Source organism: Eptatretus burgeri, chromosome 10 (assembly GCF_056783735.1).
Source record: "Eptatretus burgeri isolate ZD-2024b chromosome 10, Ebu_testis_v1, whole genome shotgun sequence".
Taxonomy (NCBI): Eukaryota; Metazoa; Chordata; class Myxini; order Myxiniformes; family Myxinidae; genus Eptatretus; species Eptatretus burgeri.
This window is the reverse complement of record NC_140970.1, coordinates 70,587,981-70,607,909: the sequence shown is the minus strand read 5'-3', so window position 1 is coordinate 70,607,909 and position 19,929 is coordinate 70,587,981. Positions and strand designations below refer to the sequence as shown.

Genomic DNA, 19,929 nt, shown 5'->3' with positions numbered 1-19,929 from the left:
AATGGCAGAGCTGAGCTGTTCAGGGTGTTGAGGCATAAAAACTGTACGTGTGCTGAAGGTGGACAAGGAAGCCTCTGTACGAGGAATCTGTGAGGGGGTCAGGCATCACCTGGGTTCAAGTGATTCTCGTTCTGCTTGCCAGGGAATTCGCGCATTGCGTTCCTCCAAGCCTGACCCTCGGTGTACTGCAGTTAGAGCGGAGGGTCGTGGGCTCTTGACAGAGGAGTCCGAAGTGAAGGTCCGCTGGGACAGTTACTTTGAGCGGCTGTACCAGGCTGATCCACCAGCTGTTGAGTTGGATGTCAGGGGTGTTACTATCCCTATTGCTGACCCTCCAATCAACTGTGATCCACCTTCATTTGTGGAAACAGGCTGCGGTGAACCGGTTGAAATGGGGTAAGGCTCCTGGTGTCTGTGGCAATTGTTGTGGAACTCAAGAAACTCAATTGTCCACTCGAGGCAAAGTACATTAACAGAGAATCTTTAATACAGAGAAACAAGTGAAATCCTTCAATACAGCACGTGTGGTGAATCAAATGAGTACACTAATGTTAAAATATGCAATTTATGCTTTTTCAGTTGAAAAACAATTAAAAAGCGTACTTAATATTTGAAATGTAAAAATCTTGTTATTATTGTGATAAGCACCTTTATATATAACAGAAGGAATGAAATCGTTCGATACAGCGTGGCAGGAGGCCACAAAAGAATGATTGTAAGTAAATTTCAACTACTAATGCATGACGAAACACTTGTTTATGGCTAATATCAAAGAGAATGATGGCATAAGAGGAACTTAGCCTGGAATCCTCGTGCATAACACCGCCCACACAACACACGTGATGTCCTTTGACAAATCAGGAGCAGTGCAGTTACAGTATCGTTTCCTTCAGCTCGATTGGTCTTGTCCTGCACGTGATGTTTTCGGTTTTTTTTTTTTTCATTCTTGTTGAATCTGAGATTATTTTTTCGTTCTTGTTGTAAGTAAATTTCAACTACTAATGCATGATGAAACACTTGTTTATGGCTATGATTAACGAGAATGATGGCATAAGAAGAACTTAGCTTTCTGCGTTCGGCGCGAAATGCCATGGTGGACGGAAATGACGTCTTTCGTTCGTTCGTTCGTACATGAGGGGAGCGTTTCTTCGTTTTTTTTTCCGTCAAGCAATATATTAAATGGTTTTCACAAATACAACACATTAGTTTCACAAATTTCCATTGAAATACTCGGGTATTTCCATCAATTGTCGCCATTTCCGTCGAGGTTACGCACTGCAACTACCGGACGGCCGTCATTGGCTGTCTTGAGGCACGTGGGGGGGGGGGGGACACCGGACCCACCGGAGACGTGGTAGACGACGCCGGGGATATTTCAAACTCGGTGCAATTGTGTACAGCACACGCGCTGTAATTACAGAACGAAGGATCATTGATGAAACAGTCATGCAATGGTCTTCGCTAATCGGAGCTTACAGGAATTCATCGAATTCAATAGAACCCAGGAGAAGGTGGGGGAAGTTTCTCGGGAGCCAAGGAGAGAGCAGAGAAGGTGGGGGGGGGGGTAATGTATGAACCGAGTGCACAGCGTGCAGGGTGGTATGCGTGAACAATCTCACAAATAAACTTGGACAGGAACGGAGGGGAGTCGGGTCACAATGACCCACATCTAACCTCAGCTGGGCCGGCTGGAGTAATGTGAAGGATTTTACAGATTTATCCAGACAGTGGAAAAGCTCTGATTAAAAACCAGAGAGCGCTTCTTATCGCCCCGGTCAGAAACAACAAACTGCGCAGGTGGACAGGGGTAAAGCGGGAAGGGGTCTCAAATAACGGGCCAACTGCGTGCAGGGCAAATCTGGACAGATAATGTATCAAGCATGACATAATTCCTTTACAAAGGCATGTCAGCACAAATGGCAAGCAAATTAATTGGAAATCTAGGAACAAAGAAAAGAGGGAGGGGATCTTTGGTTGCATTCGAGAGACATCCAGCAAAGCAGTGAGTGAATAATGTTTCTGTGGAGTCAAATGGCTGTAGACCTTGAGTTCCAGTACAAAATAAGACCTTATTTAAAAGAGACACAGATTATTACATTGGATAACAAGTTCTAATAAAATGAGTTCCATCAAGATGAATCAATTAATATTTAGTAATTAAAAACAGATGCAGTGATTAACTACAATTCTTATTACTACACTTCTTATTCTTATTTATGCTCAGATAATTCTTGATCGGGTTCACCACTAAAATTCTTATTAATGCCCACATTCAAGCAGATTGATTGTAAAAACTACTAAAAAACAGGAAGTCCACTTCTACACATCCATGCTGAACTTCTCAAGGCTGGTGGAAATGTTGTACTCATGTCGTTGCATGCAGTTCTGTGCTCTGCCTGTAACAAATGCATCATTCCAACTGACTGGAAGAAGGGCCTTGTTGTCCCTCTCTGGAAAGGAAAGGGTGATCGCCAGGATTGCAACAACTACCGAGGGGTGATGCTGCTCTCAGGGCCGGGCAAGGTCTTTGCTCAGATAATTCTTGATAGGGTTCACCACCATCTGCTTGAGCACCAGCGTCCAGAGCAGTCAGACTTTACAACAAAGAGGTCAACGATGGACCATATCCTCGCCCTTCAGGTCCTCACCAAACGCAGATGAGAGTTTCAGCAGGGGCTGCTTGCAGCCTATGTTTATTTCTTTAAAGCATTTGAATCAGTGAATTGGGATGCCTCTGGAAGTTTATTGTCTTCGTGGGGTGGCACCACCAAAACTGATCAATCTGACGTTTGAACTATATTCTGGCATGGAGAGTGCTGTGAGATGTGGCGATACCATCTCCGACTTATTTCCAGTTGTTACTGGAGTTTTTCCGAGGTGTGTTCTGGCCCCAACACGTTTCAGCACTTGTATGGACTAGATTCTGGGGAGGATGCCAGAGAGATCAAGCTGCGGTGCATCGTTTGGGAATGTCAAGATCTCTGACCTTGATTTCGCAGACTCTGGGTATCCTTTTGGGGACTCTCGAGGTGCTGAATGAGGAGTCAGAGCCACTGGGATTATGGGTTTCCTGGTATGGGTCAAAACTAAGATCCAGGCTTTCAATGACATCTTGAATGCTGCTATCATGTCAGTACCTATTTGTGGTGAGGATGTTGAGGTCACAGAGTTTCACTTACTTTGGCAGTGATATTCATGTCTCTGCTGGCTGTGAGCCAGAGGTCAATAGACATCTTAGTCGGGCCTGGGGAGTCATGGGTTGCGGTGCTATCAGTACCTGTGCAGGACGCCGAAAGTCCAAGTCTTCAGGTCCTTAGTGCTTCCAGTCTTGCTCTACGGATGCGAGACTTGGACTCTCACCAGGGATATGAGATGGCAACTTAATTCCTTTGGTACCAGGTCTCTTCGGAGAATCCTTGGCGATCGCTGGTCGGACTTTGTGTCCAATGAGTGGTTGCTGAGAGAGACCGAAATGAGATTTGTTACCTGCATTGTCCGGAAGAGTCAGCTGCGGCTGTATGGACATGTGGCTCGTTTTCCTGACACTGATCCTGCTCACTAGATTATTCTCGTGAGTGGAGGAGACTAATGGGCCAACCACATGCCTCGTGGTTGCAGCATGTTGATCAGCATCTCAAGGAGATGGGGATGGGTCAGGCATCTGCCTGGGGGATGGCTAGTTGGAGGCCCCTGGAGTACCGCCGGAAAGTGGATGCAACGACGCGCTGTTCCGGCGCATACTCCCCATACCTGACGTGACATGAGGCCTTGACAGCCATCAAAATGATTGGTCTCCACCCCTTGGTAAGGCCAACCCACAGGGTTCAATCGTGTCCCATCTAAAAGTCTAAACACCGAGTCAAGCAAGGAAGCAGCATGTACCAGTTTTAGAGTCGAACCGTTATACAACCCATTTTTCGAACAAGAAATAAGCACTAGATACCAACTTGTTGGGCTAAAGTCAAAAACAGAGCTTTTTACCTGAGAATCAAGATGTCAAAATAGAGACAATGTCTTTGCAGCAAAGTGTGGGTTGGTTTTGAAACTTCTGCTTCCTTCACAAAGACTTGTACATGGCTTTAGGATACCTAGTGATTAATCCACATTCCTCATCTCCCCCCCCCCCACCTCCCCCCAATCAGCAGATATTCAGGAATCTGTACTGAAGTCAGAGTGCCAACAACTCAGCCAATGTGACATGTGTATTCAGTTTTTAGGGAAGTTGTAGGGAACAATACACGTTGAAAAAGTGCTTCTATCCAATGGTAACCCGCACTGGTATTTCATAGACTTTGGCCAAGCTTGACAGTCACAGAACTTTTATCCAATAAAACATTATTTTCAAACTACAATTCCAACATTTTTGCCACAGTCCTGTGAGATGAGTAGCTTATGCTGTTGGATGCCACCATTCATTCATGTTGTTTTGCATTGGCACTTTCCTGGAATACTGGACGAATAACTGACAAAATAATCAACACTTTAAATTCAAAGTAGAACGGATAAAAATAAACCATTAAGATAACATAGAAGTCCATTTAAATGCCCAACCCTGACAGCAATTCTTAAAATTTGAACGGCACTCTTCACGTCGTCGACAGATATGCCTCCACCCACATTATTACATCATGTACCAAGTTTGATTTAAATCCCTTCAGCTGTTCTCAAATATCACATTTTTACCTGACTTAACCTTTCACCTCAACCCCATAATCTAATCAGTTTATGTATACATTATAATACATAGTTATACCAAGTTTGACTTGGATCCCTTCAACTGTTCTTAAGTTATTGTGGGAACAAAAACGTATCACGGACCCACAGACAGACGGACAGAGAACCTGAAAACAGAATGCCTCTGGCGACTTAGTCGCCTGAGGCATTAAAAAAAGTTTGGGTAATTTGTCAAGCCATCTCTCTTACAAGCATGCTTCTTTGGTAACTGGGTTTGGGAGCAATAAAAACATACAGAAAATGTCATTCTGCCAAGGCAAAGCAAAGCGACGTCGTATATTCCAGATATTTGAAATGCCCTGAAACCCATGCCTGTAGAAAACAGATTTTTTTTTGGAAAACTGGTAGCATTTTCCATCCAATAATCATGCAACTTTGTAGGAAGCTCACTTTTACCAATGTACACATATCCTATTTAGTCAACTTGGCTGTGGGATGCCTTTGAAGACCATAAATACAAGTTGAAGTGTTTCCTTAATGTTGGGAAAGGAGGTGCACACACCGCACAAGTGCAAGCACATCTACACTTGCCACTAGACGATTCAAGTCCAAAACGAAAAAAAAAGGCAGGAATGACGAATCAATTTCCCACAATTTTCCAGGAATTCCGAGGAAGAAACACGAGCTTGGGCTTTTTTTTTTGAAAGCTTCTCTGAGCTCGAGCACGAGAATATGAGGCTTGCACCATCTCTAATCTGCATCATATGTGGAATGTCAGCTGTGTGGCACAGTGGACAACGTAGAAGATAATGAGCACTAAAACATTATGCTGAACTTTGTGTTGACCAGAACTTTCAGTGGTCCTTTTTCATCTCATTCACTGGCACAAGGGCATCGGCCGACATTCCACGAAATGGTCAAGGATGGATATTGTCGCCTATTACTCGTCATACAATGGTCACATTTGTTAAACTTTGTAGCTCAAAAATAAGAGCATCTATACATATTATGGCAATTAATTTTTTGAAAGATTGGACACATTTATTGTCCCATGAAAACTGATTCTGCCCCTTCTGTTTTACAACATACAACTTATATATTGCAGAATCTAAGGCTCATATATGCCTGGTGGTGGCTTAATGGGTAGGGTGGTGGGCTTTGGATCCGAGGGTCCTGAGTTCACATCGGGCTCAGCTGTTGAATTAATACCAGGTGGGGTTAACTTGGCCTCTCATCCTTCCGAGGTCGGCAAAATGAGTGCCAGCATGCTGGTATACTGTGTCGGGTGGCGACCCCTCCAGTATTGTGTCCAATAGCCAAGAAGACTGCTTCAGCAGCACCAACGCTCTGCACAGGAGTATGGTCCCAACCTCCTCCTCCAAAGACTCGTGGGGAAGCTGCCCCACAAATGCATAAACGAGACAACACCGGACTTGATTTCAGACAAATAGTTGCTGATTTTGGGGGAGTGATAACGCCCCAGAGCATTTTGGGTACCAATGACGCCATCTTCGTGACGTCGCTTTTCTCTTCACATTCAGTGGGACAATCAAGATTAAATCTCTCCCTTCCACGAGGTGATGCCAGCACATGGAGTAATGGATTCTTTACAAAATGCAAGTCTAAACACTGAAAGTCAAGCAAGGAAGCAGCATTTACCTCTTTTATAGTCTGTGGTATGACTCAGGCAAGGTCGGAAAACAACTCCCGACCTCCCAGACTCAGTGAATATTCTAATCCTTATGCCACAAAGTCTTGTTCGAATTGTTCTTAAAATAGCAATAAACAAAGGGGAAGACCATTATGTAAAAAAAAAAAAAAAGAAAAGAAAATCAAGACAATAAGAAGCCACACTAAACAAAGCCAAATACCCGAACAATGTTGTAAAGCAGAAAAAAAATATACATGGCAATTGCCTCCAAAATAAATGATACAATCAAGTGAAACACTAATTCAAGCATCAACATTTAAAATCTTTTTCAAAGCGAAACAAGGAAATATTTAATGGAGTAAGAATATTCCTGTGGGTAGAGCTATATGATGCAAGAACATGATTTGTAAGAGAGTGAAATCTCAGACAGGTTGAGAGGGTAAACAAATGCATAAAGAGAAAACAGTTGAATAATAAAAATAGAAAATAAAAAATAAGTTACTGCAGCATATTGCAATGTGAATACAGGAACAACAGTTCTCAAGGGATCCCCTCTCTTCGTTGACAGCATTGTGATGGAGGTACAGCCCAGTTGTAAATGTATGACAGGCGAGTGCGGAACTCTCGTTTACAAAGAAGTCCGGTATGTTTTAGTGTTAGCTGTTTTTCCAGCATGTCTTCAAGGCTTTGCTTGTGTGTAACGAGGTACTGATGACTGCAGCCACGTGATCGGTACTCTGTGTCAAAGCGTGGGTCATGAAAGCGGGATACAGCAAGTGGCGCAAGCCATGTGCCGAGAGAGACATCTTCACTCCGGAATGGCCTCAGCACATCGGCGTTTCGGCTCAGAAAGGCAACGAGGTCCGAGGAGAGTACGTAGCCACCACCAAGTGCGTATGGCAAGTAATAATCACAGAGCACCCAATCGGCCTCTTTCCACTTGCCAGTAGCCTTGACGCGACCACGCCCATTGAAAAACCCCCAGTAGAGCCGAGTCGGCTCTTTGGTTTGAAGTTCAGTGTGGATGACATCGAGGCGGGCGAAGGTGTCATCGTCGGCCTTCAAGACAAATTGGAAATTGACGGTACCATCAAGCCAGACAAAGGCCTGGAGCAACTTGGCGGTCAAGTTTTCATACGAATCTCGTAGTGATGGCAAAAGCAACATGTCTCCATGCTGCTTCTGTTCTAACTCCAACGATTGTTGGTCCATTTCCGCCAGCCCTTCCATACCCACAACAAACCGTGGAAGTACATCCGACATCCTTTCCGCCAGCCAGCTGCTGCGAATGACACTGCGGCGCTCTGTATAACGAGGACCCGTCATGATCAACACAACGAGAAATGCTGACAGAGATTTATGTGACACATCCAAATTCTGACCACCTTTTTTACAAGGATGTGCATCATCTTCACCTTTTTGTTTGGTCTCATCAACTTCAGGTATATACATCTTCAGGAAAAAGGAGAGGGCTGACAAGGCAAATACACACATGGCAAAGAAGCCCACAACATTGGTGAATAGTGAAGGAAGCTTCATTGCAAAAACAAAGAATAAGTACAATATCAAGTGACAGCACACAGTGCCACACCATCCAGCATGAGTAGAAAGACTGACCCAAATCACACTCGGTTTCTGCACTATGCAGTAGAACATGCTGTTCAGCCAGTCATGCCAACTTCTGTCAATGGTACATCAAGGAACCTGCAAGCAAAAATCAACAATGAGATTGAATGCCAATGCCACATATTGCAGAACTTTCTTATTCCAAGCACCAAAGGCAATGAAGTAGAAAAAAAATTGTCACCAATCCATATCATCACTACAATCTCCCGATATGTTGCAATGAGGGTAAAACTCATATAAATTTCACATCGGTGATAATGGAAGTACCGAATTTGAAAAAGCATTAAGGACTATTCGATATCGTATCACAACTAACACGCGCGCGCACACACACACACACACACACACACACACACACACACACACACACACACACACACACACACACACACACACACACACACACACCTTTTAACAAGATGCCAAAATCGATTGTAATTTCCTCTGCCACCAAAGGTGGGAGGAGGTGATGTTCACACCACTTTCCATCCATCTGTTTGTGAACAGGATATCTCAAAAAGTTGTGGACGGATAGAGACAAAATTTGGTGGACACGTTGGGTATGTGACAAGGACGAATTGATTACATTTTGGTGAAGATCTGGATCCGAGAATTTTTTAAAGCTATTCTTCACTATTGAGTAATCGGGCTAAAAATGATGAATAGCACGAGATCTCAAAAAGTTAAGGACGGATTTGGACGAAACTTGGACAGGTTGGGAGTGTGACAAGGACAAATCTATTAGATTTTGGTGAAGATCCAGATTCGGATGCAGATCCGAGAATTTTTTTAAATTTTTAAAGTGATTCTTCACCATTGAAAGATGGGGCCAAAATCGATACACAGTATCATACGATATTTCAAAACGTTGTGGACAAGTTATGACAAAACTGGGTGGATGAGTTGGGTAGGTAAGAACAACAAGCAGATTCGATTTTGGTTCAGGTCCGAATCCAGATCTGGCCTATCAGTGAGATCCAAAATGTAAACTAATCAGCCTGGCAAAAGTATGCGCTCCACAGAGTGTAGTTGTAGTTTCGCTTGTAGTTCCAAACAAATATATGTACAAAAAACGGCATTCACAGCCCATAGAACTCCTACTCCCACCATCGGTGTTAAGAAGTACAAAGGTTTGGGTGGAACGTACCTATCTACGAACATTCTGCCTTCCACGGGCCCATATGGTCGAGAGTTTTTGCAATGATATTAACTTTTTGGACGAGTTGATAAGGAAGTTCTCGATCGTTTATTTTGTGTTATCCTGTTTTATATCATCATATGTAGTAAACCCTCAAATATTGCATGGGTAAGGTTCCTGGAAAATGCCACGATGGTAAAAAAAAAAAAATGATTGTTGAAACCAAGGGCCAATGGCAAAAGGGGTGATCGGTTCCTGGGCTTCGAGAAAATATAGAGGAAGATTAAAGGCAGCCAGAAATAAACATATCACAATTGAAATAAACATGTAAAATATATATATATATATATATATATATATATATATATATATATATATATATATATATATATATATATATATATATTGTTGCGGCCATGGGTACCGAGACACCAACTTGTCACTCAGGGGGATTAATCCCCGGTTGTCCTCGGTGGAGCCGGACCTGGGGCCACCGCTCACATGGTGGGTTGTTTTAGAAGCACGAACGCCACCCAGTTAACCACGAGTTCCAGTGTCCACCGTCTAATTATTTCGTTTAACTAGAGGTCACGTGGTTACCTGAGCGGGGAGCATGCCCTCAGCAAAGCACCAATGTTATCTTGATTAGATTTTAATTTGGGCGGCCGAGCGTTTTCACCACTGGTGCATACCGACTATTTTTGGTCAAATCTGTGGTAATTACCTCCCAGCCTATCTTGGTTTGGACAATGCTAAACCAATGGAAGGAAAGGACAAACACGGACAGGTGGAAGTCAACAAATGATTTATTAATAATAAAATAAATGAATTAATTTCAAAACAACCAAAATAAATAATTACTCAGGCAAAATCAATCAAAATGACAGGAAAGAGACAGAGAGCAGATGCTTATCAGGGGTTGACTTACTTACAATGAAACACAGACAAGGGTACCCAGCAGATCATTCGGGGGGGGAGGGGAAGTCGTCTCGCTCACCAGAGAGTAGTCGTCCGTGAAGTGAAAACGTCCTGGAATGTGTGCGTGCGTGTCACGTCTGTCGCCAGCACCAGCCTTGCCGTCCACTCTCTCGCGAACAGCCTTGACGTCTGGGCGGGCACCGAGATAGTCTGTCACGGGTTTAGACCCTGGTGCTGCGACACGGGCAGCTCCTCACACTTCACGAAACTGGTGACGTCCAGTGACCCACACGGTCTGTCGGTGACTGACCCGCACCTCACTTGTTGGTGACCGATCCGTGCCTCTCTCATTGTCTTCTCCCTCCTCTTACTTCTCTCGCTCCAGAACGGACCCCCAATTCGTTTTATATCTGCGGCCCGTCTCGGCGGTCGCAGAGTCCCCCCAAAGCTCACCCCGCCCCACTTGCACATGGTTTCCATAACGACCCGTGCGCTCTCAAAAAAGGTGGGCGTCGGCGCTCGCGAAACAAATACGTGCATAAACATTGCTGAGGAAAAATAAGGGCGCCAGTGCTCGCGAAAGAAATGTGTGTAAACACGTGTCGTGAAGAAAAAAAAACTTCCCATAAGAGAGGGATCTATTCTTTACCCTTCTCAACGAATCACATTTAAAATCCCATTATACATGGGGATGGGGCTAATCTGAACATGCATTCAAGGAAATAACTGTCTGAGGACCTGGATGCATTCATCAGACTGGATTCTGAAATCTGTAACAATATAATATTATATATATATATATATATATATATATATATATATATATATATATATATATATATATATATATATATATATATAATGTAATCATGCATGTCAACATTGAAATAAAATAAATACAGAATAAAACTGGAAGGGCATTTGGTAGAGTGCATACCTCTGCCACATAATGCCTGATCAACGAGAACATATCGCGCCTAATACATTTTTGAAATATCATGCTATATAATTGTTGTTGACTCCGTTTCTCAATGGTGACAAAATCACTTCAAAAATTAAATAATTATCCTTCCAGATTCGGATTTGGATCTTCACCAAAATTGAATCAATTTGTCGTGGTGACACACCCAACCTGTCCACCAAATTTATTCTGAACCCATCCATAACCTTTTGAGATATCTGCTCTATATAACGTTTTTGGCCCTATCTCTTATTGGTGAATAATCACTTGAAAAATTCTCGGATCGGGATCCGGATCTTCACAAAACTCGAATCAATTTGTCCTCGTCACACACCAAACATGTCCACCAAATTTCATCCGAATCCGTCCATAACTTTTTGAGATATCCTGTACACAAACAGACAGAGAGGGGTGAATCCATAACGTTGTTCACCGTCGGTATCGGGGGTAATAAAGAAAAACACAAGACTTTTACCTTTGAAATATATTGCAAAACAGTGAGGTGATTTTTACAAAACAGCGGGGGGTGAGGACAAACATATTACATACTCATTTGTACTGTCCTCTGTCGTAAATTGAAAACACAAGACTTAACTCGGAGATGATGATGCTGCCGCTGCTTTTGGGGGAGGGTGGAGGTTAGAAAGATGTGGATGCGAGCCATAAGTCCCAGGACACGGTTTTAACTGCTTATACAAGATTTGTTCATGCAATCTACCAGGGTGAGTCTGTCACAAGCCATCAACCTGTTTTCATGATCTGCATCTGACGATTCACAAATGACAGTTGGTTTATCTGGTTTCATGCGAAGGTCTTCTTTCATTGTGTGACGTATCGCTGAATACGAAACACTCATCTCTGTAGAACATTTCCGTAATAATTTATTTTTGAGATCTCAGAACTGATGTTTGAATGTTTTGAATTCCCAAATCATGAGGTTTTGGTCGTCCGCTGCGCTTGCTGTCGAGTACAGTTTCAGTCTGAAATACCTTTTTTTTTTTTTTTCTCCATCGATGAAGATTATATTTTGACGGTGCTGGTTTTCCAAAATGTTCCTCAAAGTATTCTTGCACCTGTTTCATCGTCGTGTTTGTTTTTCTCCTCTCGTGGTACCACACCACTGCCACCAATCTCTCTTCCACTGTAAATGGACTGGTGTCTGCCATCTTGGTTTAATGCATAAATTGTATTATGTGAGAAAAAAAAAAACTATAAATAGTTGGAATGAACAAATCTTTTATTAAGCAGCTGAAACCGTGTCTTTAAAGTATTTAAGAGGATCTTTCACGTCCACCAAGTAATGTAAGCAGACAGACGCCCAGTTTAACTTCCATCCGACAGACAGCACACACATTGATGAATCACCCTGCCTGTGAAACACTGTGATGACAGTTTATAGCTGTGTCCGGATTCAAACCCAGGCTAGACAGCCTCGAGGTAAGTGTGCATACATCTCACCCATCCTGCCAGCAATTCATCACAGTATACGTATACTATAAGAGAGAATTGGCGGATTTCAGAATCAGCTTGGAGTTGTAAGACACGCTCATACCGGGAAGGGCACTTTACAGGGAAAAGGGGGCAGGACGAGGGAGAGGAAGGACGAGGGGGGCAGTCGAGGGAGAGGAAGGACGAGGGGGGCAGTCGAGGGAGAGGAAGGACGAGGGGGGCAGTCGAGGGAGAGGAAGGACGAGGGGGGCAGTCGAGGGAGAGGAAGGACGAGGGGGCAGTCGAGGGAGAGGAAGGACGAGGGGGGCAGTCGAGGGAGAGGAAGGACGAGGGGGGCAGTCGAGGGAGAGGAAGGACGAGGGGGGCGGTCGAGGGAGAGGAAGGACGAGGGAGGCGGTCGAGGGAGAGGAAGGACGAGGGAGGCGGTCGAGGGAGAGGAAGGACGAGGGAGGCGGTCGAGGGAGAGGAAGGACGAGGGGACGGACGGGCGAGGGAGAGGAAGGACGAGGGGGACGGTCGAGGGAGAGGAAGGACGAGAGGGACGGTCGAGGTACAGGAAGGACAAGGGGACGGTCGAGGGAGAGGAAGGACGAGGGAGGCAGTCGAGGGAGAGGAAGGACGAGGGGGGCAGTCGAGGGAGAGGAAGGACGAGGGGGGCAGTCGAGGGAGAGGAAGGACGAGGGGGACGGTCGAGGGAGAGGAAGGACGAGGGGACGGTCGAGGGAGAGGAAGGACGAGGGGACGGTCGAGGGAGAGGAAGGACGAGGGGGACGGTCGAGGGAGAGGAAGGACGAGGGGGACGGTCGAGGGAGAGGAAGGACGAGGGGGACGGTCGAGGGAGAGGAAGGACGAGGGGGACGGTCGAGGGAGAGGAAGGACGAGGGGGACGGTCGAGGGAGAGGAAGGACGAGGGGACGGTCGAGGGAGAGGAAGGACGAGGGGGACGGTCGAGGGAGAGGAAGGACGAGGGGAACGGTCGAGGGAGAGGAAGGACGAGGGGACGGTCGAGGGAGAGGAAGGACGAGGGGACGGTCGAGGGAGAGGAAGGACGAGGGGACGGTCGAGGGAGAGGGAGAAAAAGAAAGAATGAGATGAGGTGGTGGAAGTCGTGGGTGAGGAAGGAATGATTTAGGGGGAGGGGAAGAACGATTTTGTGAGTGAAAAGTGGAGTTGTAGTTTTCGTAAGAACAACTAAAGGACACGAAAAGGAAGAGCAATGGCAGAATATTTGTGGAGAGAATAATAAGGAAGGGATTTAAAAGCAAAATCGCAGGAAGGAAACATTACGACGTGCCCACGAACACACAGGAATACTCACCAGGAAGACTTCGAATGAGCTCCAGGCCTCGTCCAGTCACAATAAAAGGAAGGACGATGCGATCAATAACGATTCCTTCATTTTAAAAACACGTCATTCATTCTTCATTCAATGCCCGAACCTCTTCTCTGTGCACACATCCTCTTTGCCATAGCGTTCTCCCATCCTCCCTCACACTCCCCGACGGACCGCCGATCATCGTTCCTATCCTGAGGTGAAGTACCGAACCCCAAGGCCGCCAGAGTCCACTTGCCTCGAGTGGGCGGAAATTGCTGTTGATTGAGCACCATTCCCGCCAAATATGAATCCACTCAAGGCTTTCATGACAGTAATATTTTTAAACAACTTCTGTCGTTGTTTAATCGTCCGTTTGTTTTCTTCTTTATTACAATTGTTCCTTCACCCCGAACCTCATTCCGTAACTCCTGTTATACAATATCCGATGTTGTTGTACAGAAATGACGTGATCGATTCAACAATTCCTGCAGAAATAAAATAATCAAGAAGCAAATCCATGATTCAATGCAAAAGCCAACGGAGAACATGATGACACCAAACTTTGGAAGTTTCCTATGTACAGTGTGTACAGTAAGAAATGTTTCTGCAGGTAATAATATAATAAAATAAAATCCAACAAAATGTGAACTCCTTCCATTTAAAGTGAATGTAAACTTCCTTTGTGTGGAGCACAAGGATGCGGGGTGGCGTCATTGGCAGAGGACGCGGCTGTGCCGCTGACGCAGTGCCCCCTGTAGGTCGAAGCAGGTATTTGTAATTTGTTCAGGGTGCCGGAGACGGCTCACCTTCTCTTCGCGATAGGACTCCATGGGATCTTCAACGTCTACCAACGAATGTCGGCAGACGGGACGGCCGGTTTAACGTCCATCCGAGGGACGGCTCACACATTGACGAGTCACCGTGCCAGTGAAACACCGGGATGACAGTTTACAGCTGGGTCGGGATTCGAACCAAGGATAGACAGCTTCGAGGTGAGCGTGCCTTCCTCGATGAGTCTTGGCTGTCCCATCAGCCCTCTCTAGTAAAAGACTAACGAGGAGTCTACGACCATCCTTGAGTCTTGACCATGTTGTGGAACGTAGGCCGAGGCCCTCACTTTTGGTTTTTTTTCCATCTTTATTTTTTAATTCGTTTCTCCGAAACTCACATTGAGTTATCGACATGAAACTTTCCACATCGGAGCACCAACCCATGGATAAGTGTTTAACTAAGTTACATGATGGTGATTGAATGGAAAAATGCCGCATGGCGTTACAAAAAGCCTGTTTTGTGTCGGGCCATGGCGGGTTGCAGGATGTTTGACATGCGGTAAACGTACGGTAAACGTACGGTAAACGTGCGGTAAACGGCCCCAGACCAGGGATAAACGGCCTCGGCCTTCCTTCGATCCGCTCCACTCCGCCTTGGCCGAACAATGGGATAAAACAATTAGTATGTAAACAATATGTGCAGGAAACGTAATAAAGTCCCAAATATATGAACTAAAGAACAAAACACAAACACACGCACTTCCACCATTGCAAACAATTAGAAAGAGCAATCACGGATTCACATCCTCACCTGACATGATTTGTGTGGGGAATGTGTGCAGTGTGGTTGTGCGGTGTATTCTATGTGGTATTTGTGTGCTGGTGTGGTTGTGCGGTGTAATCTATGTGGTATTTGTGTGCTGGTGTGGTTGTGCGGTGTAATCTATGTGGTATTTGTGTGGGGAATGTGTGCAGTGTGGTTGTGCGGTGTAATCTATGTGGTATTTGTGTGCTGGTGTGGTTGTGTGGTGTATTCTATGTGGTATTTGTGTGCTGGTGTGGTTGTGCGGTGTAATCTATGTGGTATTTGTGTGGGGAATGTGTGCAGTGTGGTTGTGCGGTGTAATCTATGTGGTATTTGTGTGCTGGTGTGGTTGTGCGGTGTAATCTATGTGGTATTTGTGTGGGGAATGTGTGCAGTGTGGTTGTGCGGTGTATTCTATGTGGTATTTGTGTGCTGGTGTGGTTGTGCGGTGTATTCTATGTAGTATTTGTGTGCTGGTGTGGTTGTGCGGTGTATTCTATGTGGTATTTGTGTGCTGGTGTGGTTGTGCGGTGTATTCTATGTGGTATTTGTGTGCTGGTGTGGTTGTGCGGTGTATTCTATGTGGTATTTGTGTGCTGGTGTGGTTGTGCGGTGTATTCTATGTGGTATTTGTGTGCTGGTGTGGTTGTGCGGTGTATTCTATGTGGTATTTGTGTGCTGGTGTGGTTGTGCAGTGTATTCTATGTGGTATTTGTGTGCTGGTGTGGTTGTGCAGTGTATTCTATGTAGTATTTGTGTGCTGGTGTGGTTGTGCGGTGTATTCTATGTGGTATTTGTGTGCTGGTGTGGTTGTGCGGTGTATTCTATGTGGTATTTGTGTGCTGGTGTGGTTGTGCGGTGTATTCTATGTGGTATTTGTGTGCTGGCATGTTTGTGTGATGTGTAGGTTTATGTTCATACAGTGGATAAACAGACCATTTTCGGTTTTTTGTGTAGATTCAGGTTGAAATCGTATGTAATTTATAGACATAGTCACGTGCGATACGTAATTTATAGACATCATCACGTTCTAATAGTACATGCTTTATAGATACACTCACGTTCTTAATACGCATACTTTATATACGTACTCACATTCTGAATAGTGTATCCTTTCGACGTGCTCACATTGTCATAGTGCATAATTTATAGACGTGGTCACATTCTGATTGTACAAACAATACAATGTAGTACTTTACAGAATGAAAGTTCCTCCGTTTGGTCTGGGCAAGGGTTTCTGGGCAGGATGAACAAATGTTCACTCCAACGAATTGCGAGCGCTCTCAGCAATCTGCCAAACCTACGTGACAATATTATATTATTATCCTCACATCGTTTGTTGCATGTTGAATAAGCCAAAACATAAAGAACACTGATAACCCCTGTAAATGGTTTAGAGGGCGATATTTCCATGCATTCTTTTCACAACATTGACCCCAAGTAGAAATGGAAATAATTGAGGAGGATGTGAATGTTTGGTCAGGTATGGGAGCATGCATGCATCGGAGCAGCGCGTTGCTGCGTCCACTTTCTGCCGGTACTCCAGAGGCCTCCGTCTGGCCATCCCCCAAGCAGATGCCTGGCCCATTCCATCTTGAGATGCCGATCAACCTGCTGCAACCACGAGGCACGTGGTCGGCCCATTGGCCTCCTCCACTTAGGAGACTCCCTCGCTGAGAGAATCTGGTGAGCCAGATCAGCATCAGGAAAACGAGCCACATGTCCATACAGCCGCAGCTGATGCTCACGGACTATGCAGGTAACAAATATCATTTGAGTCTCTCTCAGCAACCGCTCGTTGGACACAAGGTGTGATCTGCAATAGCCAAGGATTCTCTGAAGAGACCTGGTACCAAAGGAATAAAGTCTCCGTCTCAGATCCCTGGTCAGAGTCCAAGTCTCAGATCCGTAGAGCAAGACTGGAAGTACCAAGGACCTGAACACTCAGACTTTCGTCCTCCCGCACAACTACCGACAGCGCCACACCCCATGATCCAGTGAATCCCTGACTCCACTGGCCAGACCCAGACGTCTATTGACTTCTGGCTCACAACATGCAGAGACATGAATATCACTGCCAAGGTAAGTGAATCTCTCCATGACCTCAACATCCTCACCACAAACATGTTCAAGCAGGATAGCAGCATCCAAGATGTCATTGAAAGCCTGGGTCTTAATTATGACACAGGAAACCCGTAATCCCAGCGGCTCCGACTCCTCATTCAGCACCTCGAGGGCCCCCAAAATGATATCCAGTGTCTCTGCAAAGATGATTGCATCATCTGTGAAATCAAGGTCAGAGATCTTGACATTCCCAAATGATGCACCGCAGCTTGATCTCTCCGACATCCTCCCAATAATCCAGTCCATTCAAGTGCTGAAAAGTGTGGTGGCCAGTACACACCCCTGATGAACTCCAGTGACGAATGGAAATAAGTCAGAGATGGTATCACCACATCTCACAGCTCTCTTAGTATCAGAGTATAGTTATGTTGATGTTGGAGATGCAAGCAAGGCATTTAAAGACTTTTTTTAAACAGAGTTAAGGAATTGGTTAGTTTCTGTCTCTGTCTGTCTGTCTGACTGTCTACAAACGTCCGTGTACGATCGAGGAACAACTTGATCTTAATTGAATATTATATTTTGAACATGAATCTGAAAACAAACCTGTAGTTTTAAACTGTACTTTGGCTCTGAATTTGTCTTGATCGCACATGTGCAGAGAGGAGTGAGATCATTTAAAGTGGTGAATCCACTTCAATATTTGGTATGTCCTTCCTTCCTCCCATCCACCCATCCGTCCAAAATTAAGAAGAAGAACCTAACCCACCGTGTTTAATTCTAAAGTGTTCTAAACTGTCATTCTAGAGAGTTCTAAAGGGTAATCTCGAGGGTTCTAAAGAGTAATTCTAAAGGGTTCTAAAGTTTAATTCTGGAGAGTTATAAAGGGTAATCTAGAGGGTTCTAAAGAGTGATTCTAAAGGGTCCTAAAGTGTAATTCTCTAGAGTTCTAAAGGGTAATTCTAGAGAGTTCTGAAGGGTAATCTTGAGGGTAATTCTCAAGAGTTCTAAAGTGTAATCGAGAGAGTTCTAAAATATAATTCTAGAGAGTTCTAAAGGGTTCTAAAGTTTAATTCTGGAGAGTTCTAAAGGGTAATCTAGAGGGTTCTAAAGAGTAATTCTAAAGGGTTCTAAAGTTTAATTCTGGAGAGTTCTAAAGGGTAATCTAGAGGGTTCTAAAGAGTGATTCTAATGGGTCCTAAAGTGTAATTCTCGAGAGTTCTAAAGGGTTCTAAAGGGTAATCTTGAGGGTAATTCTCGAGAGTTTTAAAGTGTAATCTAGAGAGTTCTAAAATATAATTCTAGAGAGTTCTAAAGGGTAATCTTGAGGGTTCTAAAGTGTAATTCTAGAGGGTTTTAAAGGGTAATTCTAAAGAGTACTTCTAAAGCATTGGTTCTTGACCTGGGGGGGGGGGCGTGAGTAATTTCCAGAGGGGGCGCGAACCCGGAGAAAAAAGTAGCAATTTCTCCAATTATTTTTGGAATCCTCTTACCAAGTGTTTGCATAATATTGTGATGAACATAAAAAAAAAAGTATCGTCTTCAATAATTTTCGTTTTCTATTCACTACCAGGCCTTCCATTTCCTGTATTAAAATTAATTTTTAAATTTCACATTTATTTAAATTTAATATAAAATTTTTTTTTCACAGATTTGAAGTAACCATTTCAAACTAAATCATTCTCAATGAGTGCAAAAGAAAGTGGAAGTATCTTGACGAATATATTCGATTTGGATTTGTGTCCCTCCAAAAGGGTGACACAGAGGTACCCCAGTGCGTAATATGCCACAAGACTCTGAGCAATGATGGAATTCGGCCCACACGCTTGGAACGCCACTTGAGGACAATGCATCCTGCTCTCGCTGCCAAACCCAAGGCATTCTTTGAAACAAAAAGGCAGTCCTTGAAGCAAGCTAAGATGGACAGCAGTGGAGCATTTCGGCAACAGACTTCAATGGTTGTTGAGTCTTCCTTTGAGATCGCCATGTTGATTGCAAAGCGCCAAAAGAGCCATAACATCAGAGAGACTCTCATAAAACCAAGTGTACTGTGTGCAGCAGAGCTCGTTTTGGGGAAGGATAGTGCAAACAAGCTTTCCCAAATCTCTCTATCAAATGATACCGTCAAGGGAAGGATCGATGAAATGTCTCAAGACATCAAAGATCAAGTTCTCGACCAAGTAAGAGCTTCTCCTGTATTTGCCATCCAGTTGGACGAAAACGACTGATGTTGCTCATTCAGTGTTCTCAGCTACTGATGTGTGCTCATTTCGTGTCAGGCAATAGTGTATAAGAGGAAATGTTCTTCTGCCATCCCATGGAAAGTTACACAACAGCAACAGATATTTTTCAAGTGGTATCAAACTTCTTCCAGGAAAATCAACTTTCGTGGGACTCGCTGGTAGGGGTGTGTACTGATGGAGCTCCGGCCATGCTTGGTTTGCAATCTGGTTTCATAACAAGAGTGAAAGAAAAAAGTCCATCTGCTATAGGTACGCACTGCATCCTTCACCGTGAAGCCTTAGCATCCATAACTCTACCTGCTGAAATGAGGGATGTCA

At 44.4% G+C, this 19,929-nt stretch overlaps 1 protein-coding gene across 6 annotated transcripts; it reads right to left on the bottom strand.

The window, feature by feature from the left end:
* Nucleotides 1-898: 898 nt before the first annotated feature.
* Nucleotides 899-14,231, bottom strand: B3GALT6 (beta-1,3-galactosyltransferase 6). 6 transcript variants are annotated; one of them, XM_085898886.1, is made up of 4 exons: nucleotides 13,736-14,231; nucleotides 7,943-8,029; nucleotides 7,741-7,797; nucleotides 899-7,629 (listed from the first exon to the last, which is right to left on the bottom strand). In XM_085898886.1, exons 3-4 carry the CDS (start codon nucleotides 7,775-7,777, stop codon nucleotides 6,866-6,868), a joined length of 801 nt encoding a protein of 266 aa, XP_085755012.1. In that variant the 5' UTR covers nucleotides 7,778-7,797; nucleotides 7,943-8,029; nucleotides 13,736-14,231; the 3' UTR covers nucleotides 899-6,865. The 6 variants fall into 6 exon arrangements, with proteins under 6 accessions (XP_085755012.1, XP_085755013.1, XP_085755009.1 ...); XM_085898887.1 differs by lacking the exon at nucleotides 13,736-14,231 and adding an exon at nucleotides 12,427-13,692; XM_085898883.1 differs by having other exon boundaries at nucleotides 899-7,797; nucleotides 13,736-14,229.
* Nucleotides 14,232-19,929: the final 5,698 nt, after the last annotated feature.

What these genes read in the sequence shown, in the direction of transcription:
- B3GALT6 (XM_085898882.1), bottom strand. Translation starts at nt 7,864, where the DNA reads ATGAAGCTTCCTTCACTATTCACCAATGTTGTGGGCTTCTTTGCCATG.